Raw genomic sequence first — 20906 nt, 5'->3', positions numbered from 1 at the left:
GCTCGATCAGTGACTGGGAGGTCAAGGCTCACTAAAGCTGGCGAGAACAACGAATTCTCGGCACATCATTTTCAGGCCCCGCGCGGTCGTTCACTACTCAGGTTAAACATGATATATAAGTCACTTTAAATGATGTGAGAAGTGTGAGATGGTAGAGAATTTACTCCAATCTCCTGTTATATTTTAGATAGCAAGGAGCAGACGGCTGAGTTTATTAAACTCCACCGAGACAGTGGTAACGCAAATCTGAAGGCTGGACCGTCCCATTTTACAGCCTCGCACTTCCGGCCTTCTCTGTCTTTGGAGGACCCGGCCCAGACGTAGACACAAAGGCCGGGTCCTCTGAAGGATGCAGCTCCTGAATTGAGACACAGCTTTCCTTTGTTCAGTGTCAGTGCGTCTGTTTTAAAGTATTTCATAATTCTGTTCAGGTCATGGTCATGTTCATGTTTTTCTCATCATAGTTTCTCACATGCTCCTGCTCAGAATCATGTTCATGTGACTTTGTCACAGTTGTGATAGTCTAGGTTTTGCCAGTTTGGGTTCTAGTTTTAGTTTACACCCCTGTATGCTTTACCTTGTTTTGTGCTCATGTTTTTTCAGCCAAATAAACGGCTCGGCTTTCAAACTTCTGTTCCATCGCTCTCCTGTCTGCTTTTTGGGTCCACACCGCAAACACACCGGCTGCTCAGCCCTGACACCTTTTCAATGAATCAGAGAACAACACATAAAGCATTTTTTGTATATGAATGTGTTTATTGGTCTTTTTTTTTTTTTTAAAGAAGTTCATAACAAAATAAAAGGAGATGATAAATGCCTGGTTGTCATCAGCCAGTTGAATAGACGTAATAACACCCTTATATGTCATTATTAAACATTTACAGTCAGTCAAAGCGCTTCACTTGCACTCTTTGTGATTGTATTGTAACCTGTGCAGATCAGAGCCTCAGTATAACACTGACATATGTGAAAAGAAAGAAAAAATCTGTTTTTCATAAAGCTAAACTGTGATTTCACATGGTAAACAGTTTGTTTTCTCATGTATTTATTTATTTTTTCAGTGCACCACCTAACTGCTGTCTTGGCTTAAGACTAAGGCACTTTCTAGAGAAACGTCTTTCCTTTTACTTAATTTTACATAAAAAGCTCTTTAATTGGCACAATTTACAAAACTGTGCCACATGTATAGATATTTTTTTCATTTTTTATTTATAGACACAAATAGTATAACACATTCAAATGCACTAAACCATTGATGTTCTGCACTAAAAGCTTATTTAGCACTTTATAACATCACATAAAACAAATAACACATGTACCAGATGTTTTCTTGTGAGTGTATCACTCCAGCCATGACACGAATGCTTCCTTGGACCAGACCTGTCTTTACAAATGTCCTGACTTCTTGAATGGTGACACAATCTGTCCACAGAGAGACAAACACCTACTCAAATCTATCTGCGTAGTAGTTCCTGCTGTGAGTCTCTCTAGGACCACGTTTTGGCAGGATGACGCACTGACAGAAACACAAACTGACAATTTCTTAAGTACAGTGTACATGATACAGAAAGGATAACATATTCAGATTCTTACAGGAACAGAAAAAAAACATCATTGGTTTGTATAATATCAGTTCATAGTCTCACTTTTCATAAATCATTTGTAAAATGCTGTAACATTGTTGACATAGAGAAAAAAAACGTTGCTGTTACATTCAAGCAGCCAACGGAGAACAACAAGTCAACAGTATAGTACCGTAGATTAACAGCAGTGTGCCAAAACCCTACACTGAGATGAGCTATTATTTGCAGCTGTGCTTCAATGGAAGTATCAAAAAGTTTCCCCAATATTTCATTACAATAAGCTGGATGTTCGGTTTTAATAACAACAAAGAATGCAATATCTTCTGCAGCTGAGCTCCGCCTACGATAATCATCACTGTACGGTAAATCTAAAAAAGCAGGAAGCAGGTGGTAGTTTCAGTAGATTGCATTGAATAATGTAAGAAGAAACTATCACAGATAAAACCTTCACTCGATGTTCAGTGATGGTCCAGCAGAGGGAACCCTCACTCCAACTATCTGCAGCCATGACAAGGCATTTGCATAGGTCATCTCTACCCTTATGAGATGTACATTTAATAATGAACAGTGCAGGCGGGCGACAGCAATGTCAGGAGTGCACCCTTGAGAGCGTGACAATGCATTCAAAGCACCTGAATAGCATCGCTGAGGACACAGCAAGGGTAGAAGGTACAGCATGTCAGGTATGAGTTGGAACGCACGGAAAATCAAGTATTAGGAAAAAAATCGGCACTGCAGTGAAGATGGAAACCAAAAATATGCATATTGAGTCAGGTCAACTTCAAGTATATTGCAGTTCATTAAAGGACTGTAAAAGTATTATTAGGGAGAGAGGTTTGTCTCCTTTTCTGCAGTGTCCTATAATTCTCATATATTATCTTCCTCACCCGCTATATTTTAAACTGTTATTTACTTATAGGATTTATCATAAAACAGATAACAGCAGCAATAAATTAATAATTCATTTGTTTTTGTGTTTTGTTTCAAATGTCTAGGTTGTTTTTAAAGATACATTTAACTTGTATTTAAACATTATTCAGTTGGATTTTGATGTCCTAAATAATCCATCTAAACTATATAAATAAATCAGCCATCCTCTGTGTTTATCACGTGATGTACACAGAGGATGGCTGGACTAAAGAATTGTTTTTACCCTCTTCATAAGCAATCATTAAAATACGATCCAATATAAACATCTCATGAGCTGATTTTGTTTTCTGGATTTGATGTGCTCAATTTAATACGATTTAGGAAATTTTGAAGAGCTGTATGTTTTTATGAGGTATGGAGCATGTGCAGAGCACCTGAGTCCCTCGTGCAATTATTTATTTCATTTTTCCCAGTGTAATTACCACTGTGCAGCTTTCATCCAAACATATGAGGCACCATTTTGTCTGGTATCCAGCCTATGATATACTGCAGGGGTGGAGCCAAGTGGTGGCCAGGGGTGGCCTATTTAGGAACTATATGTGTCTACTATTACTGTGTCTATTACTGAACAGAGTGAACTAAAAAAAAATATGCTTTTTCTTTTTGAAGCATTTCTCAGCAGCTGTTGTTTCCTGGTGGTGCACTTCTGCATGTGTGTTATCAGAAAAATAAATGGAGACGTAAGTTTCTGGGCCACCCCAGTGTAACTAATAGTAGCAGTCTCAGCCAGTGTCCAGGTGGCCGGCTGCCATTGCCCAATAATTTTCATTACGACTCTAAGAAAGAAAAAGGGTCCATCACTCATGGAACCCCCAGAAGCAGCAGAAACTGGTGTGCGAATTCAGCTCATCACACTGACTGTATTTCACTGATGACAGTGATGTATTCATCAAAACCTTGAAGCAGCTGATCTTCAGAATTTTGATCTCTACCTGCCTGTCGACATTACATATTTTCACCTTCAGCATTACATGTGATTTTCTTTTTAGCAGATGCATCTGCATTTATCTTTTCTTTTGCTCTGTTAACACGATTATTTTTTATAATTTAAACTAGTGTGTGTGTGTGGAGAGGGCACGGATAATAATGCTAACATTTGCAGTTGTCCAGCACACTAATGCTCATCACAGCTGCGTTGACAGCCAGAGGAAAGGCCACACAGCTGAGCAGAGCTTTTGCTCACATTGATTGCACGCCTCTCAATATTCAATGCTGACAGACTCTAAATGAAATCCTACTTCCTCCATTTAAGTGTGTTTCAACCAGTCTAATATGTGTTTGAAGCCCACCTAAAAGCTTTCATATGATTAAAAAAAAGAGAGGCTCTCTATTGAGCATGGTTTTACAGATGTAAAGCCTCATATTAAGGACACATTAGGTGCTGATGGCTCGTTAACAGAGGGAGGGAGAGAATGAGTACAATCTTAAGACGGCAAGAGGAGTAGGGATCATATGCACAGCGGCAGACCATGCACCTCCCCCTCGCTAAGTGCTGCAGAGATGTAAGGGTACGTGTGTATCTGTGTGTGTGTGTGTGTGTGTGTGTGTGTGCATAGGAGGAGGGGGAAGGGGGAAAGAAAGTGAGAGTGTGTATCTGCGTGCGAGCAGAGGCAGATCCATGGTGGTTGTAGATGGAACAGGAGGAGAGGAAAAGGAGCGGCCAGCAGTGGAGGTGTAACCTCAGGTGGCCGGTTTTCTGTCTACCTTGCCAGCACTTCATGCATTGTCAGCTGATGAATGCTTCCACGCTCAAGAAAATGGAGTGGGCATCATAGAGTGATAAAGCTTAATGTGACAAGATCTCGTTGTTGCTTTTTTTTAACATACATTAATCAAAGATTAAAGCTCCGTTAATGCGAAATCCTTGGTAGATTTACATTTCCTCTTTAAGAAATCTCCTCTCTATGAAGCTGAGAGGGAGGCGATGCCCAGGAGTTAGATTATTGGTCTGGTGTGGTACACTGGGTACAAGCGGTGTGTTTGATTTTTTTTTTTCCAGGAGTCTCCCAGGAAGGGGAAATGTGCTTCTCTTCACGTGTTCCATGCTTATGAGGTCTGACAGCAGAGAGCACAATGCACTCCTCCGCCAGCGCACCGCTAAAGCTTCTCATGCACGATCTCACACACAAACATACATAAAGATTTCTCTCTCTTATGCACTCACACACACATACTCACACAGACACATAATCCCTCCGTATTTCCCTAAGCCTGGACCAGCCAGCAGCAAGACCAACCATCCATGGCTTTGACCCTGAATCAAACATTTGGAGAAAGAGGGGACGGAGATCCATAAAAATAGGACAAGTTGTTTCAGTAGAAAAATAGAGAAATTTACAGAGGCTGATAAAATGTCTTTGGCACTTCTGAAAAAACATAAAATAATTAAAAACAAAAAACCCAGCAGAGATCAAGAAATTGACACTGAGTATAAAAGGCCAATCTAGAAAGCTCTACAGCCAGGAAAAGGTTGTGATGCTCCAAATTCATCCACGCATGAGTCTAGCTATTCCGGGGTGGATCTGAGCCTGCACCGGCCCGTACTCCACCACCTCTCCGTCCACGGTGATCATGCCTTGTGGAGTTATGGGCTCTAGTCGCAGAGCCTTCACCTTCTCATACACCAGGTGGGGGCAGCCACATGCCAAGTGGCCACCTTTCTCCATGGCAAGGAAGAGACGCAAAAGGGCAGGCCGGGAGATTCCTGCTGTCACGTAGAACAGATGGATCAGACCATCATCTGCCATTGCACCAGGGACTGTCCACAGGTCCTCAGCCAGGTGGGACTGGTAAATAGCCAGCACCAAGACAAAGTCTTCCTCCTTGACTACTGTCCACGTGTCTGGGACAGGTTGCTCCAGGTCAGGGAGCAGAGAGTCTACAGGGGCTCTTGTCTTGGTGTCACTCTCGATCTGAGGCCTCTTGGTGGTGATGGCGTTGTTGGAAGAGTTGGTTCTAGTGTTGTGGTTTGAGTTCGTGCCATGGCGAGAGCTCGGGTTTGGCGAAGTGTTGGGGATAAACTGACAAGGAAGTGAAGAACAGAGTGAGGGGTGCTGAGGTGTGGAGGGTGGGTGGTTTGTTGTGAAGCTCCCTTTTGAAAGTTTTGGTGCTTCCTTCACAGGAAGGTATGCTAATCTGCCCTGATACACTCGGAGTGAGGCCAGACGTACCAGGGTGCCCATAAGGAACCGGATAGCTCCGACGTGGCGGTACTTCTCGCTCTCAATATCGACATCTGCCACAAAGCCCCAGGCCAGTGAGAGGAACGAGAAGAGGCGCTGTTTAGAGGCTAGGTGGACAGACACCAGGTCCAGAGGGCCAACCAGGCCTTTGCACAGCATGAAACCACAGCTCAACAGAAGCTCCTCATTCCATGCTGGAGGTGACCTGAAAAGTTGTTTAAGAGATCATGAGGTAAGCCTCAATTTCACAACTACTACATGGGACTACAGTGGGGTGAAAAATTATTTGAACCCCTGTTAAATTTGTAAGTTTACTCACTGCCAAAGAAATGAAAAGTCTCTAACTTTTATGGTAGTTTCATTTTAATAGAAAGAGACAGAATATCAACCACCATGTCCTCAGGCAAGGTTGATATTCTCTTTCTCTCCATTAAAAATAAACTAACATTAAAAACACAGAACCCCAAAAACTGGGGTGACAAATGTGTGAATGAGCTAAAGCACTACAAATGCTCACAAATAGACACATAATGAATTAAATGAACTCACTGCTGCACATAATGCTGGTATTACTGTAGCAACAGCATGCTACTGAACAACATTTAACTACTGAACTGGCAGTTTGGTCTTGGAGGGTGTCATTGATCAAGTCTGATCTCAAAACTTTGGATCTTCAAAGATTCAGTGCTACACCTACAGACCTTCAGATCTTGTTATAAGTCCATGACTCAGCAGGTCAGAGCTGCACTGAAGGCCCAACAGCTTGTTAGTCAGAGGTGGCCATAATGTTTTGACTCATTAGTGTATATTTCTGTTCGCCCCTTTGATGTTGTGCTAACAACCAACCAGCAGATGGAGATGACACCTTGAACATGTGCTGGGTCAACATGTTCCCCAGCTGCACTCTGGACTATAATCACTCATAATGTGCCAGTTTTTAAACCCATTACATCATTCCTTTGAGAGTTGGAGGAACCTGAAATGACCTTGCCGCACAGCAAAGCAGTTGAAAGTCTCGTTTCTCTCCTGAGGAAATGATGTGCCCAGTCAGCCTTTGGCATAATTACACAAGCATGAGATAAATCGTCTTTTTTTTTCCAAAGCTAAGGAAGGTTTATCTTTTGGACTGTTAGCCCATGCATTTAAATGACTCATTAATGGATCAACTCACTGTGAGTAGTGGTGGACGGATGCAGCCAGGGCATTGCCGGAGCCACCTGGTAGAATACCCAGAGGGATCTGAATGGCCTCTTGCCAGTCCTCTCGGTCCATAAGACCATTTATCACCTGAATAAGCAAGAAAAATAGAAGAACAGAATCAGACTGTGGTTCTAAATAGAAAGTAGTGACTGTGGAAGACTGCAAGTTCTGATAAAAAGTGTTTCTCTCATAGTTACAGCTGTTCTGTGTTAAGTGTAGTGCTTCCAGGAAACATGAAGGTACCACGGTGGAAGATTTATAGAATCAGAGAATCAAAAGCAAAAAAGAAAAAAGAAAGAAAAACCTTGACATTACTTATATTCTACATCATAGCTTGAAAAACATCCACAGAAAAAAATTAAGGCTTTTATTTATCTGGTGCCAGACTCACATCACCTGAGCTCTTTTGTCAAGATTGAGAACAAATTAAATTTTTATAGTCCTATTCTAAGAAGTTCCTGAGAATAGAGCAGGGTTGTAAGAGTTTGTATGATTTTCATCCGCAGCTGATTAGCACTTGTTTGTGCTTGCCAAGTAAAGTTAAAGCACCTCAAACAGCAGCCCATCTCCAGACATGATGACCAGTGCATCCCACTGCGACAGGTCCGCCTTTCTCACCAGCTCCCGAGCGTGGTTCTGATGCTCTGGAAGACACGAGAGGAGATCGAGAAGTAAAACACGAAGCAGAAAGTGCGGTGAAATGCAGGACGTAGCAAAGACATAAAAACAAGGGCAAGGTCAGTGAAAGAAATATGCTCCCCTTTATCGCCAGCCTTTGGGGTAGGATCAGGGAGATTAGGCAGAAAAGAGATTCAATTTCCCCTTATCAGGGCAGACATATCACATTAGCCCATCCAGTGGCTATTCAACAGCTCCAAGGCAGCTTTAGCCAGCCAGCAAACATCTGTGACTGACAAATATCTGAATGTGTGTGTGTGTGTGTGTGTGTGTGTGTGTGTGTGTGTGCGCGCGCGCATGCATGAATGTTGGTTAATGCGCTGGAGGAGCAGTGAGCTATTTGTTAAGCCTAGTTTTATTGGCAGCATCGTTGAGTAGGTCCCTCTGCAGGGGGCTCATCCTGTCAGCATCAAATTCTACCGTCCCGCCGGCCGACACTCCGCAGTGAAGTCGTGCATGGTAAAAGAGGACGGCAGATATGAAATTAACAAACACTGATACGCTCACATCATGGTTGAAATACTGTTTTCTGATCTATTGAAATAAAAACAGTGGCATCGTCTTTTCTTTTCACTTTGCTCAATTTTTACCTGTCTTCCCCACAACCCCCATGCCTGGAAAGTCTCTTGGGTCTCCCTTTCCCCAGCGGTGCTCCCCATGTTGCTGCTGTTTGTTTGCTGTTTGCTGGGGAGGCTCGAGGCACTGATGCAGCGCTGTGTTGACAGACCGAAGCAGAGGGAGTAACTGCACTGCACAGCTGACTCAGCAACTTGAGCCCGCCGAGGGAGTTGATGCTTTACTTCCTAGCCACTTCCTTATTCAAGAGGTCGCTGTCACGCATACAGCCTTAAACCTGATGGCAGAGGTGCCACAAAGTTTTCACCTGGCACGCTGGCTGTTGATTTTTCCACCATCTGCACACGACTAACAAAGATTTTGCTCTGTTTAAAATGTTTAAAATCCTCAGTAAATTCCACTTTAAATACAGCTGTTCCCAAGTTGTGTCACCTTCGTGTGCCTCCTTCTGAGGTTAAGCTGGGTAAAGATTAAACTTGGTGCACTTCATACAGTATGTAAAAGGTACATGCTGACACAAGAGGTGCCTCCACTGGTACTTGTCCTTCCTCAGGCTAAGGCAGTGTGATACAGTCATCAAGGACCTGTCCCAGTAAATGGTTTATGCCAGTTAATCTGTATCAGACCAAAGAAGCCCTTTAGTGTTCCCTACCCCCACCTTATTTCTGTTTAACATTAGTTATTGTTGTTTGTCTGTTTACATCACCACCCAGCTGCCAGCCTTCCTTTGAATCCCAGAGGTCTGTATAATGAGTACACATCAGCAGCCTCTCTCAAATAAACAAACACAGAGCCTGTCCTGTTATTTTTTGAATTTGCTGTTGTGGTTCATCTCACATTGAGCTACACGCTACCAAGCTGATGCTAGAAGCAACAGCTGCTTCTGTTGATTCTGTCAAGCAGGGTTTGGCTGGAGGCAAGTGGTAACCTCCAGGACTGAATAAGAAGACAGTGCTTTTACAGTTGTGGTGAGAAGTTCACACACACTAATCATGGGCACGAATGTAATGATAATTTGGGGCTTTTAATGATTTCTTTGAACTGTTCTTTTTCCAGCGTGGAATGATTTTACAGCATATCCCAAAAGGTTCATTCTGTTCATCTGGACGTAGCGTTTTCAATGGGAGAAACATTTCGTCACTCATCCAAGTGACTTCTTCAGTCTCAGCTGACTGCAGGTTGCCCCAACCTTATAAACAGTACATTTGCACAATAACTGAAACCTACATACATCTTTGGCGAGTTTAAAAAGCATGAATTAGGAGCAAAAGTTGGAAGTTATTTAGGATTTTCTTGTATCTATACAGGGTCAAAAGTATGCATTCTTGCCCAGATGTATACATACATCCCCACTATTTGGTTAAATGTCCCTTAGCAAATTACACCTCTACCAAATGATTTGTTAGCCAGCAACAAACGTCAGGCATAATTCTGGCAGGACATTTGACCACTCTTCTTGGTAGAACTGGTTGAGTTCATTTAAATTGGTTGGTTACCTGGCATGGACTCAGCTTTTGCGTAGTTCACAAGCCTGAAGATGTTAGCCTCCTTTATCCATTCCAAAACCAGTTTGTGTGTTTGGGATCATTGTCTTGCTGGAACACACAGCTGTGTCCAATTTTCACACATCTAGCTGCTGATCTGAGGTGAAGTTGAAGAATTTGGAGGTAGCCCTCCTTCTTCATGTTTCCATCCACGCTGTGAAATGTACTGGTACCACTGGCAGCAAATCAGCCCCAAAACCTGATGCTAAAATTACCACTGTTCTTAGCTTTGAAATCCTTGTCTTTATTTCTCCTAACACGCCTCTTGTTGTGGCCAAACAGCTCAATTTTTTGCCTCATCTGACCATAAAACTTTTCTCCTGAAGCCATTAGGCTTGTCCATGTAAACAGCTGCAGGTTTCATCGGAACTTGAACATGTCAACTTTGGAGCAGGGGCTTCATTCTTAGTTGGCACTCTCTCAGTCCATGGCAATGTGGACAGTGACACTGGTGTTCCAGCAGTTCCCAGTTCATGGCAGATTTAATCCTAGGTGGTTACTGGGTTGTTCCTATCCATTTGTTTGAAATTAGGATCTTGAAATCTGCAGTCGTTTAGAAATGGCTCCAAGAGACCTTCCCAACTTTTTAAAATCTACAGTCTTCTTTCTTAGTTCTTCAATGAGTTCAATGGACTTTTCAGGGTTGTTCTGAGATTTGATCAATCCAATTAGTGTTATCAAACACATAATTGTAGTCAATCACGATCGCTAATGAGAAGTTCACTTCTAGCGCAGGGGTGTCGAACTCCAGGCCTCGAGTGCCGGTGTCCTGCAGGTTTTAGATATCACCCTGGGTCAGCACACCTGAATCAGATGATTAGTTCATTACCAGGCCTCTGGAGAACTTCAAGACATGTTGAAGAGGTCATTTAGACATCAAATTAGCAGTGTCGATCAAGGACTCATCTAAAACCTGCAGGCCACTGGCACTCGAGTTGCCTACCCCTGTTCAAGAGGCTGGCACAAGTGGTAGACTCCCATTAAATTGGCCAATGTTATGACTGAAGTAAAGACAAGCTGGTATAAAAAATATTTTTCTCTCTATAACTTTGTGTAAAGTGGTACAGGAGATGACTTCTTCTTTTCCTTAACCAAAATTTGATGAAGGCTTAAATTATGCATTATTAGGTACATGAAATATCGGTTCTGACACAGTTGTAGCCAGTAGCTCTCTGCTGAGCTTCAACTCAGTTAATTCAAGGCACTGAAATAGCAGTCCGTATAAACACTGACATACATATGAAAAAGGAGAGTCTGTAGTAAGGAACAACATTATTGCCACTGGGAGCTTTCTGCTGAAATCAAAGAATGAATGTAATTTATAAAATGCAGTCTTAACTGTATATGCTGATGATTTATTTGATCTTCAATGTAAAGGATTAATGGATGGAGTGGGTAGGATTGTCCCACATATCCACTGGCTGCAATGAAAGCCCTGAAAAACAGTTTTTTGTTGAGTCATCTATGCAACGTACAAACGAAATATATGAATGCAGGTTGCTGCCAAGGTTGCTAGCTTGGCTGGTAAACACATGATAGCGACTTGAGGCTTTAGAACATGATTTTATAAACCAGTGGTTGACATAGGCTTATAAAGGCTTTATCAAACTTTGTATAGTTAAAGTTAAAGGCAGGAGGGTAAATGAGTCTATGTGCTTATATTTTATTCCATATGTTTGGGTATTAAAGCCTTTTTATATTTCTTTATCAGCTTATTGGTATCCCGAGGGAGGTCACTTTGAGCTTAAAGCCTCTGATGACAGCAACCAACGCAACACTGTTTGAATTCACAAAAAGCATAAGCAATTCATATGGAATATGGAGCAGCTTGAGAGAGATATTAAATGCGTATCACTGCACATGTGCCTGAGTGCCTGCTCATACTCGTGTTTGAACATGTGGTTTGTAAATTTGTGATCACACAGGCAATGCATAATTCCTGCAGAGATTAAAAGTTGTTTTAGAGTGCAGTTATGTCAACTTATGTGCGTGTGTGTGTAATTGGCAGGATGACCTAGTTCTTTAAATGATCGTCCACGGTGGGGTTAGACTTCAATCTGATATTTTCATATGGAGGTGACCTTGAGAACATTGCCAGCCGACCGCACAGGGAAAACATATTTACGAGTGCGTGAACTCCACTGACCTGTGATGACAAGTGTGTAGGGAACAGAGGCCTCCGTGAGCATGCCCTGTATGTGGCCGGTGAAAAGCTGGAGAGCCTGTCCGCGCCCGCTTTGAGGATTCACCAGTATCATGATTCTGCAAGGCCGACGCACCTCCATATACGCCACACCTGAGAGAGGCAGAGGAAGGTGGATGTGAGTGAAGGCGAGGACAGAGATGAAGGAGTAGGATTTTTAAAGAATGTATAAGGGCAGCCTTTTCCCTCAGGGTCTCTTTGGCACAAAAAAAAAAGAAGGATGAGGCAGTAAAGGCACGGGCCGTGAGAGCATTCAGGCTGACAACGCTTCATTTTAATGTGACATGCTACTTTCTTCAAAGAGAGAGGGCTTACAGATGCTTCTCATTCGGGATCTCACCATGTATTATTAGCAACTCGTGACATGTTGTCGTCCCCATGAGGGAAATCCTCCTGTTGCTTGTGTCTTTCAAGAGAAGACAGATTAATGGAATGAGAATATCCATTTTCCTGAGGTTTTTAGGGACTCTGCCTTTTTACTCAAGGGCACATGTGCACTGTGGATGCTAGCTGTCAAATACCAGTATCAGCATTGGTATACTTGGTCAGATTTGGCACATTGATGTTGATTAAATCGTGACACAGTGCTCTCCCCTACATAAGCTGCCTTTACAAATTAAAAGTATCAGCACCTGTATTGGTATTGGCAACACTTGCCCTGTATTTACTTGGTAAAAAAAAAACTGCACACCACTGCTTATTGGTAAAAAAAGAAAAAGAAAAAAACAATATAGCTGTACCACTTCACATCAAATGTGTACATTTAACCTTCACAAGATTGTGATTGGATCACTTCCAACCTTGTCCCGCCTCTAGTTCTGATTGAAAAAAGTCCCTGACAATAACTATAATTAAAAATTAACGCTGCTTGCTTGGCAGCTCCATCTTCAACATCCTTTTCCCCAAAATAACCACTGTCAGAAGTAGAATAATGATGAAGTTATAGTAGATTGTCCACATGACAGTGCATCCTGTAGACAGACAATGATTCCCCACATTGCTCCTGATGCCAAAAACCAACTGCGAAATGTAAAGTAATGATCGTAGTAAGGGTTACTACAGGACTTTGCAATATCTTAACTACAACTTTTCATCATATTCTAATCTGAAAGTTCTGAGAGGGAACTAGACTTCTGCAAGCTTATTAAAGGAACAATATAAAGTTGCAGAAAAACTGAAAGTGAAATGTAGAGAAAGAGCGCAGGAGATGTGGTAGCGTAATGGGTTAAGTAAATGACATTCACCAGTGAGAGTGGGGTTTAAATCCCAGGGCAGCTAATTATTTTTAGCCCATGCTCGTTTGTTTGGGGGGCTTAAAACAGAGAGCTGCGGGAGGAGAGCTGTCTAATTTTAAATCTGCAGTAGGCAGAAATCTGGAAAAGATTTCTGCTTACTGCAGATTTAATTGTAAAATACTTGTTGGTTGCAACTAAAAGGATTTGCAGCTTTTACAGAGTAGTTTCCCCCACTGGAGTTGGATTTTGCAGCAGACGCTCTTGACCTATAGAGCACACACAGACTCGCCAGAGACCATATCAAATGAATCAGAAAGGACAAAAACATCATCCCATTTTGGGGCACGGAGAGCAGAACCGGTATTGATTTCTGCCATAAATACATGGCTGCAGATGATGCTGCCTTAGGTATCGGACAAGCAAAGTTGCGCAGAATCATAAAATGTGACAGATGTAAAAAAAAAAAGAAAAAAAAAAGATCCTCATCATTTAGTAATTTCAGCTGTCGTTTTTAACCTTAGAACTGACAGAGCAAATGCTTTTGCCGTCTTTGTTTTGACTCACTATCTGTCGGCTCTGGCTGAGCTGTCAGGGTATTTGTCCTCTTGATAGTTTATAACCTCAATTTCCAGGTCTGTGACCTGTCTGTGCTACTGCCATCCTCTACTTTATATGGCCTGTGATGACAGGAAACAGTGACGGTACGAAAATATCTCAGAGAAAGAGGTGTGAACCCGCCAAAAAGAATAAGGTGAGAGGGCAAAAACACAGGTGCATGCCAAACTGTGCCTCCATTCAGTCACACAGGGTTAGCATTGTTGTTTACTTGAATCTGAGCACAATGTGGCATCCAGACACAAAGGTCCTATCTATACTCCCAGAATACAGTGGAAAATGGCTGCTGATAGTGAAAGGGCTTTCAAATTGGGTTTTTGCCCTCAAGTCTGCAGGGCTGAAAACCATCCCATTTAATACCTACAGACACCCTTGAAAAGGGTCAAACCCAACACAGGCATTCTTGTTTGTTAAAGCAAACACCTTTAGCATTTTTCACACTGGGATATATGACACATAAAGCAGAAGATGTGCTCATCCTGAACTATGCTTATTACACCTGTGAGTTTTTGTCAGTGATTCAAATAGAATAATGCAACAAAAAAAAGAAACAGTGTTCAGTCCCCCACCTAACTCATTCTAGCCTGTGTAGCTTTACTTTGAAACAAATCCACTTGTCGTGCAAGGGAATACTTATCAACTATGCTGCATTAATTTACAGCAGGGATTTTCTCAGATCTTCATGAATGCGTTCTAATTGAGAATCACTGCAAGCATTGAGATAACATAACCTAATGTAGCTAATAAAGAGCCAAGCTGGAGGTTTTTTAAGCTAAATGTTATCATCAGCACATTAATACATCTGCAATAATAATGCCAAAGTGTTTAGCATCTACAATGATGCGTGCAAGATGCATATGTGGTTCTTGCATATGTGACAGTGATATGACAGAATTGCAATTTTGAGAGTCACAGGCTGCTAACGTGGCTGAAATGTGGTGGGCATGTTTAGGTAGACTGTGGTATTTTAAACAATTCTCAATAAGTACTAAGGTGCCCAAAGTGTGCCAAGAAAATATCCCCAACACCATCACACCACCAGCACCAGCCTGAACGGTTGATACAAGCCAGGATGGATCCATGCTTTCACCATATTCAAACCCTACCATCTGAATATCGCAAATCAAAATCAAGATTCATCAGACCAGGCGAAAATTGTTCCAATCTTCTCTTTTCCAATTTTAGTGAGCCCATGCAAACTGTAGCCTCAGTTTTCTCTCAGCTAATAATAGTGGCACCTGATCTGGTCTTCTGTTTTGCTGTAGCCCTTCTGCTTGAAGGTTCAGTTCTGCATTCAGAGATGCTCTTGTGCATATTCTGGTTGTAAAAAATGCTAATTTGAGGCACGGGTGCCTCCCTCAGACCTCAAAGCAGTCTGACCATTCTCCTTCGACATCTGGCATCAACAAAATTTTCACCCAGAAAACTGCTGCTCCACTTTTTCAGACTAAAGAAATATGCACATGCAGCTTATCATATTAAAATGAAAAAAAAAATAGATTTTTTTTCTCTTTCTGTGTTTTGATGTTATCTCATTGAACCCATGTTGCACAGCAGCACTTATAAGCAGTATTATCAGCAGTAATGGTAACTACTCCTACTCCTGTTTTGTAGAATAGCTCATTAATTTTGTAATCTTCTTCTTTCCTTAAAAACTGCATATCAGTAATCATGTGCTCTGCTGTTTTCATATTTTAGTAAGTACTGCTGGTGAAATTTATACTCTAAATTCAGAAGATTTGCATGGTATACGTTGGGAAATTGCTCATAAAATGAGGCTGATTTAAGTAGGCATACCCAAACAGTACATACAGGCCACATTGAAGAAGATTTCTGAAAACGACAACTTCCCAGACATTTCTACTTCCCTGACCTCTGTGTCACCTGTGCATATGACAGGGACTTATAGGGGTTACATGAATGTGAATGTGAAGTCTGTCTGGGATGTGAAGTCAGATACCTGCAGGCATCATCCTGCCACAAAATCTTCAGGGTGTGCATTTCACAGATACGAGTGGGTAAACACACACCGGCAGCGAGGTAACAGGCAGACGGGAAATGACAGTGTGTCAGAACTAACAAGTGTCGAGCTGACAGAGAGAATCTGCCACCTCATTTCCAAAAAGGTGTACGTCTATACAGGAAAAAAAAAATCTAAATAAAGACGAAATGTGCTTCTAAGTTTCACAAGCGGCAGCACAGGTGGGATTTGTTAAAACATGAAAACATTGAATGAAAACTCCTGGAACAGAAACAAATATGTGGGTTATTTACTGAGAGCATTCCTGTTCAGGAGCAGCACTAAATTCAGGCAGCAAAGAAGCATCTGCCAACACACACACACATACACACACTGCATTCCAAGGTTGGGCGAGTGTTTGCTGGAGAGGAGGAGAAGACGTCCGGAGAGTACAAACACCAGAGCCCGCTGTGGCAGCGGCTGACAGCCCATCACAGCCATGTGTCACAGAGCAGAAGACAGAAGCTCCAGGGGGACCGAGATGCCGGCCGGGGTGAGAGGTCTTCTCGTGACGCATTTTTAGCTCTCGACTCCTTCAATGAGGAAGACATGACTGCTTCAGTGGAGGGCCCCATGGGAGATCACACAATGACAGGCACACCTGACCCCAAAGCTTCTAGTAAACAGTTGCTTTTGAGGGAGCAGAGCACTAGAGGTGGGCGGATCAATCCAAATACTGATACTAGTGTGCTGGTATCGATATTGGAACAATACTAGTGCAACAGAGTCGATACGTCATTTCTAAGCTGACTGAATTGTGTTAAATAGTCTTGTTTTTTTTAATTAAATAATATACCTACTTTGAAAAATACCTGAACCTTTTTCTGCTGACTGTCACGCCTATTTTATTTCTAGTCCATAGCACATTTAAACCACAGAGGCTGACCCAAAGTAAATTCAATATTAGGTCATTAGGTCAAATTAGGTCATTAAAATCAGTTCAGAATCTGCAAAGTGATGATGATCTTAAAAGTCATGACACACCTACATAAGCTGCCTTTATACGGTGAAAGTATTGTATCGGTATCAGCAGTCCCTGTATTTATTTGGTATAGGGTTGATACCAACATTTGCAGTATGGCACACCACTACTCGTAGCTCCTACCCTCTTCTCCTTCTCTTTTGCACTCTTCATCTTAAATAGCAGACACAGTGGGTGCCAGGATCACACTCACATCACCACTGGAGAAGCTTATTTGCAGATTTTAAAAAGTGCGGCCCCACTTTTTTCTGGAGTAACTCAAGACAAATCCTCATTGATGATGTACCAGTGTAGCAGGAAGGAAAGAAGGAAACATGTCATGTAAAAAGAAATGTGGAATTTACAATCTGCCTTCTATCAGATATCCGAAGAGCCAAAAAAGGATACGGCTAGTAGCCAACAAAAAAGCAGGCGCTTGTAAGATAAGTCAAATCAAGTAACTATCATCTCATTCTTTCGCATGCAATCTCCCAGCGGATCTTCTAAGCAGCAGGACTGTATCATAGTGTGTGCTCTTCATTATTTACAGCGCATTCATTCCAGTGAACCCACAGTGAGGATAAAATCCCTGCGACGCTACCACTGTGATAGACATCAGAACACTAGCTAAATTAGCAGAGTTCCAGCCTCACTGTAAACTACACCTTCATAGATTAGATTACACGTTTAAATCACTTTATATCTGAGTGTAAGTGTGTCACCGTGATAACTCCCTGCCTAAATACCAATCTTGTGCAGTGGTTGCACTTTTAATCCAACCTTTCCATCTGCAATCCCAGATGAGATGGCATGCAATTAACTCAGGGGGTAAATACACTATTGGGGATTAGTGAGTCACTCTGACTTCCCCTGCTTCCTCTGTGACAAGCAGCAATTCTGCAACATCATTAGTACAACATTACTCACTTAAAGCACATAATATATTCCGTTAAATGCTCTTTTATTAGCTCGACCGGACCTGGAACGCTAAAACAAGCTTAAGAATTAATGATATGATCACATCATCGCGTGAGATGCTGCGTTCAAAAGAAGGAGACAAGTGAAAGAAAGCTAGGAATAAAAGGCTACAAACTGTTAGAGGCCTGAGCCGGTTCATTAGTATGTCTAACTGAAATGCTCCCAGGCTGGAGCACTTTGATGCGGAGTCCAGTGAGCAACCAAGTTACCTCTGAGCTTACCATCTGTCTGCCTGCCGCAAATAAACAGTTCAGAAGCAGAGGGAGGCTGGATGTTCCTCATCACACAGTAGAAGTGGGTGGAACGATCCAAATATGGAGAGTGTCGATACCAATGCTGGTATCAGTATTAGTTTGATACTAGTGTAATAGGATCGATATTTAGTTTCCATCCTCTAAATTGAGTATACAGCCCATTGAACTGAACAGGGGAATAAAAACTTTTTTTCTGTTGACTGCCAAGTCAGTTTTATTTATAGCCTAAAGAACATTTAACCAACAAAAGCTGACCAAAAGTGCTTTAAAGACAGTCACATATACATCTTAGGTTTAAAAAAAAAACAGTTTCAAAATACATGAAAAGCTAAAAGGTGTATTGTATTGTCTTAACTCACAATAATGGGGGGTAAAAATCATAAATGTTTTCAGAATTTGCAAATTGATGATGATTCATCTCATGAATCATGACACACTGCTCTGCCCAACACAAACGGCCTTTATGGGTCAAAAATATTGGTATCAGTATTGTATGATAATACCAGGCCTGTATTTATATTGGTATCAGATCATGTCACAATTTGTAGTATCACAGCTTCCAGTCTCTCTCTCTCTCTGTGTGTGTGTGTGTGTGTGTGTGTGTGTGTGTGTGTGTGTGTGCTGTGTACACCTGGAGGCTGCTATTGCAGGAGGGCAATCTCATTACATATCCTAACACTTCAACATTCCAAATTAGTCACCGCTCACTCAAATATCCGCTTCTTCTTTTCATATTTCTGGTGTGAAGAGATATTGCCGGACCGACAAAGAGGATTCAGAATCACAGTTTTGAGACCAAAACTGTTCTGCCCTGCATCCTCAGCAAGTATCACCAATCAGTTCCCAAATGAGTGATAGTGATAATTAGGCGCATAAACTCTTCTCATACAGTATTCACGTTAATTATCCTGTTGTTGTATACCAGATTGGAGCACAGAGGAGATAATGAGATCGGAAGACAAAAGGAACTTGAGGACAGTCTGCATTTTAAACAGAGCGAGACATGACGAGGCCTAATTAGACGAGGCTGCTGCAAAGCTGGGTGAAAAACAGACGCTGTTTTGATGTGATTTTTTTCCTCCACCCATCAACAATAAACTCTCAGTGGGAATTTACTGAGCGCGAATATGGAAGGATGAACAGCAGCTACAGCCTCTGCTGACAGAAGATCAGTTGAAAATCCAATTACTTAAGTGATCATTTTTATGCGTGTGTGTTTTTCAAAAGAAGCTTCATATCCAACAAAAATCACCACCATGGGCTACATGCATGAATGGGACAGCAGTTAACTGCTAACCGTTCACAGCAGGTAGAACAGGTTACAGTAGCAAGTGGAATGTGTTTCCTCTATGCCAAACCTGTTTGTTTGTTTTTTCTTTTTCCGGGGACTTGGAGATCTCTGCTTTGGATATCTGTGCACGAGGCTCTTTCTGAGAGCCAGAAAGGCCTTCTCACACCCCTGACCTCACTGAATACTTTAACATCTGCACATAAAATTTGTCAGCGTTCGCCTTTTTTTCTTTTTTTTTGCTACATATAGTTTATTTATTTATTTTACAATATAAAGTTGAATCTCAGGCTTCACACGTGTGACCCGCGCGTTTACTCACCGTCTCTCCGGGGCGCCTGGCGCGCCGAAGCATCTCTGATGGCATGAGCCCACCTCTCAGCCTCCTGGAGGTTGGCGAGCGGGTCCTGGACCAGTGCGACCCGAAAGCACTGCTCCACTCTCTGCCGGGTCACTCCGGCGCTCATCCAGCGCCTCTTGAACGGGTAGAAATAGGCTGTAAAGTAAGCGCCGACGTCCGCGCTGTCCGGCCCTCTGTACGCCCGACAGCCAACACAGTCGGTCAAGTTAAAAACCACCTTAGTCCGGCCGGGTGAAGAGGAGATTCTTTGAATGGTCAGGGCGCTCTCCGTCAAGCTCACCGAGTAGCGGACCCTGTCGTTGAGCATGTCGGTGAACTCCCCGTACAGCACGCCCACGAACCCATTCCGCTGGCGGGATGGGTCCGGATCACAGGCGTCTTTCTCCATCCCGGACGGAGAGTGCGATGCGTCCCGGAGGCCGGTGAGCGGATGGCGGTGCGGTGCAGATTCTGATTCTACCAGCCTGCTGTGGGACCCTTTAAGCGTAATAACAGCAGCTTGCTTAGTTCAGAGTCTCTCCCTAGTGACTGGGAAGGGGAATGGCAGTGATGGAGCTGGAGGAGAGCGCAGAACGAACCGTCCCAACCGCGTCTCCTTCTCAGACTTTATGAAACACTTTGCACCTTATCTGTGCAGCAGATTTTATCTAGTCACACCAAGTCTTACACAATGTTTTAAAACTAGTAGGTCCATTTTAAGACGCTAACTGCGTGTCATTTGACTCACAAACTCCAGTCTAAAATTCAACAGGCGATGTCTCCTATTTTGTTTTATTTTATTTTTTTCCTGCTTGAATGAAGTCACAGATGTTTGGATGACACACCAGAAGTAAACAGACTTGTCAGGATCCTGTGCTCTGATAGTTTATTACATGAAAATTGCCCCTGCACAAGCGTATATGTGTAAAAGAAGTGTTTAAGTAAAATTAAAAAATAAGTAAACATATACTACAGTCCATAGAAATACTCTATTACAAGTAAAAGTCCAGCATTTAAAACGAAAAAGTATAGCATCCAGTAAACTATTTATGACGAGTAACTCGCTCATTTAACCAGCTTTATACTGCTGGTCATCTAAATCTATAACCAAACATCATTTATTACTTTATTTCTATTAGTATTATTGATAAGAATCTGCGACAATAAATAGCAACTAAATGTTTTAAAGTTCAAAATTATAGAACATTAGACAATGTGATCACATGACCTCGTTTTACACAGTAACCGTAGGGGACCACAATATCACCAGCTAGTTTTTAGCTTTATTAATATTATTGTTGTTGTTATTATTATTAATA

At 42.1% G+C, this 20906-nt stretch overlaps 1 protein-coding gene across 2 annotated transcripts; it reads right to left on the bottom strand.

The window, feature by feature from the left end:
• Positions 1-771: 771 nt before the first annotated feature.
• LOC120717816 (sphingosine kinase 1-like) lies at positions 772-20241 on the bottom strand. 2 transcript variants are annotated; one of them, XM_040006071.1, is made up of 5 exons: positions 19570-20241; positions 11840-11989; positions 7445-7539; positions 6867-6982; positions 772-5900 (listed from the first exon to the last, which is right to left on the bottom strand). In XM_040006071.1, exons 1-5 carry the CDS (start codon positions 19994-19996, stop codon positions 5000-5002), a joined length of 1689 nt encoding a protein of 562 aa, XP_039862005.1. In that variant the 5' UTR covers positions 19997-20241; the 3' UTR covers positions 772-4999. The 2 variants fall into 2 exon arrangements, with proteins under 2 accessions (XP_039862005.1, XP_039862006.1); XM_040006072.1 differs by having other exon boundaries at positions 17927-19681.
• Between the last annotated feature and the right edge of the window lie 665 nt (positions 20242-20906).

This window comes from Simochromis diagramma, unplaced genomic scaffold, assembly GCF_900408965.1.
Source record: "Simochromis diagramma unplaced genomic scaffold, fSimDia1.1 OVJJ01000510.1, whole genome shotgun sequence".
NCBI lineage: Eukaryota > Metazoa > Chordata > Actinopteri > Cichliformes > Cichlidae > Simochromis > Simochromis diagramma.
The sequence above is the reverse complement of the archived record's forward strand: the minus strand, read 5'-3'. Positions and strand labels throughout refer to the sequence as shown.